General features: G+C 59.7%; 1 protein-coding gene across 1 annotated transcript in view; it reads right to left on the reverse strand.

The window, feature by feature from the left end:
• Positions 1-428: 428 nt before the first annotated feature.
• The window catches only part of LOC104538487 (guanine nucleotide-binding protein G(i) subunit alpha-2), a 6,033-nt gene continuing 3,769 nt past the window's right edge, over positions 429-2,692 (reverse strand). Inside the window, exons 5-7 of the mRNA XM_010181708.1 lie at positions 1,196-1,383; positions 830-983; positions 429-619 (exon numbers count right to left, since the gene is read on the reverse strand). Of these exons, the coding sequence (XP_010180010.1) occupies positions 429-619; positions 830-983; positions 1,196-1,383 (533 nt within the window). The remainder of the gene's footprint in view (positions 620-829; positions 984-1,195; positions 1,384-2,692) is intronic.

Below are 2,692 nucleotides of genomic sequence, written 5' to 3' on the forward strand. Positions count from 1 at the left end.
AGCGCCAGGGCGCGGGAGCAAAGGGACAGGGAGGGGTGGAGTGGTTGGGGGCTTAAAAAACAAGATTAAAACCTCATTTTCCCCAAAAAGGGGGATGCCAGTGAGGAGGAAGAGGATGGAGGCGAGCAGGGGCGGCAGGGAGGACACGGGCCCTGCCACTGTGCTGGCATCCAAAAAGTCTCTTTGTGGGGTGGGGGTGGAGGGATGAATCCGAAGAGAAGCAGGAGTGAGGGGCGGCGCGGTCCTTCCATCGCCGGCACAGCCGTGGGTCCTAGGAGAAAGCTGGTGGTGAGTGGGGGGGTGTAGGGGAGTACGGGCACCCACTGCCAACACAGACAGCACCCGCCCCATCCCTGGAGAGTGCTCGGTGACCACCCCATTTGGGGTGCCACCACCAGGACCACCACCCACCTGGGCAGTGCTGGCCCTCAGAAGAGCCCGCAGTCCTTCAGGTTGTTTTTGATGATGACGTCGGTGACGGCGTCAAACACAAACTGCACGTTCTTGGTGTCGGTGGCGCAGGTGAAGTGGGTGTAGATCTCCTTGGTGTCCTTCCGTTTGTTCAGGTCCTCAAACTTGCTCTGGATGTAGCCGGCCGCCTCGTCGTATTTGTTGGCCCCTGGAGAGGAGGAGACACTGGGCTGCCCCACGGTCGCCTGGAGACACCCCAAATACCACCACGCCCCACCTGCTGCCCTAATACACCGCTCCCCAGGCACAGGGGAGCCAACATCTCCATCCCCAGCAGCTCTTGCTACAGCGTTTTGGGCAAGGCACTGCCTGCTCCTGTCAGGAGGACTGGGGAGGGCACCGAGGGATACAGCCGTACCTGTGTACTCAGGGAAGCAAATGGTCAGGGGGCTGTGCACAATCTTCTCCTCAAAGAGGTCCTTCTTGTTGAGGAAGAGGATGATGGACGTGTCGGTGAACCACTTGTTGTTGCAGATGCTGTCGAACAGCTTCATACTCTCGTGCATCCGGTTCTGGCAGGGGAGACAGCAGCCTGAGCTGGGCAGGGACCCCCAAGCAGTGCCCACCCCACCGCTCCTGCCTGCCCGAGCAGGGGGTGCTAAGGGCCCTGCAATGCCTGGGCCATGCTGGCCAGGGTACAGGTGGCCACCAAAGGAGGGAGCGCTCCTCTGGCCTCCCAAGGAGGGAACAGCTTGCAGTACCAGCTTCATCTCCCCGAACTCACCATCTCCTCATCTTCAGCCAGCACCAGGTCGTAGGCACTCAAGGCCACGCAGAAAATTATGGCCGTCACCCCCTCAAAGCAGTGGATCCATTTCTTCCGCTCTGAGCGCTGGCCGCCTACATCGAACATCCTGGACAGGGAGGCAACATGGTGGTGGGTGGCAGCTCCCGGCCCCACTGCTCTGCTCCCTGCCTCAGTTTCTGCGAGAGAAGTTGTGCCAGGAAAAGGCACTAGGGTGGGCAGAGGTGCCCAAGGGGTTTTGCTGCTGCCACGGATCTGCCCCAGCACCCGCTGCCCATCCCAGGCAGTGTCTGGGTTCATTTCCCAGCTTGAGCAAACCCTCATGATGAGTTGGGGCAGGATCAGGCTGCCTTTCCTGGCCTGCATCAGCATGATGCTCCTTGGAGCCAGGCTCCAGGAGATGCTCAAAGACCCGCTCCAGAGCAAGCACTGCAGGGTTCTCCTGGAGACCTTGGACCAAGGGGCATCCCTGCAGCTTGGCCAAGCAGCTGCAGGCTCAGCGGGATCGTGGGCAGCGAGGGCTCAGGGGGTGATGCCGGTGGCACCGCATTCGTCTGCTGTGGGCAGCAGAGGATGCTCTGCCTCCATGGAGAGCAGCAGCGCCATGTCTACTGTCACCCACCTGTGTCACCTGGCTGGCAGGGAGGCTTCCTCACTGCTGTGCACCCCCGTGGGCCATCCTCTCAGCCCACTGCCACCGCCAAACATGGCCCTGGTGATGCGCGATCAAGCACCACCATCCCATGTGGGTGGCACAGGGATCCAGTTCTGGGCCCCTCAGTTCAAGAAGGACAGGAACTGCTGGAGAGAGTCCAGCATAGGGCTACAAAGATGATCAAGGGAGTGGAGCATCTCCCTTCTGAGGAGCGGCTGAGGGAGCTGGGGCTCTTTAGTTTGCAGAAGAGGAGACTGAGGGGAGACCTCATTCATGTTTATAAATATTTAAAGGGTGAGTGTCACGAGGATGGAGCCAGGCTCTTCTCGGTGACAAACAATGATAGGACAAGGGGTAATGGGCACAAACTGGAACACAGGAGGTTCCACTTCAATTGGAGAAGAAACTTCTCAGTGAGGGTGACAGAGCATGGCCCAGGCTGCCCAGAGAGGTTGTGGAGTCTCCTTCTCTGCAGACATTCAAAACCCGCCTGGACGCCTTCCTGTGTGACCTCATCTGGGTGTTCCTGCTCCGGCAGGGGGATTGGACTGGATGAGCTTTGGAGGTCCCTTCCAATCCCTAACGGTCTGTGATTCTGTGATCCCTGCGAGCCCCCTGCACTCGGGGAAGACTCCAGCAGATCTGCTGGCAGCTCTGTTGCCAAGTGATTCAATACCCCAGGATGTGCAAAATGCTGCCTTTTTGCCTCAGAAACCAAAGCCCTGACTGTTTCCCACAGGTTTTTGGTGGAAAGCAACCCCACGGTGCCAGTGGGCAGCAGCGTCAGCGCCCAACCCCGACACCCCCGGCTCCCACCCGCC

This window comes from Mesitornis unicolor, unplaced genomic scaffold, assembly GCF_000695765.1.
Source record: "Mesitornis unicolor isolate BGI_N332 unplaced genomic scaffold, ASM69576v1 scaffold34943, whole genome shotgun sequence".
Taxonomy (NCBI): domain Eukaryota; kingdom Metazoa; phylum Chordata; class Aves; order Mesitornithiformes; family Mesitornithidae; genus Mesitornis; species Mesitornis unicolor.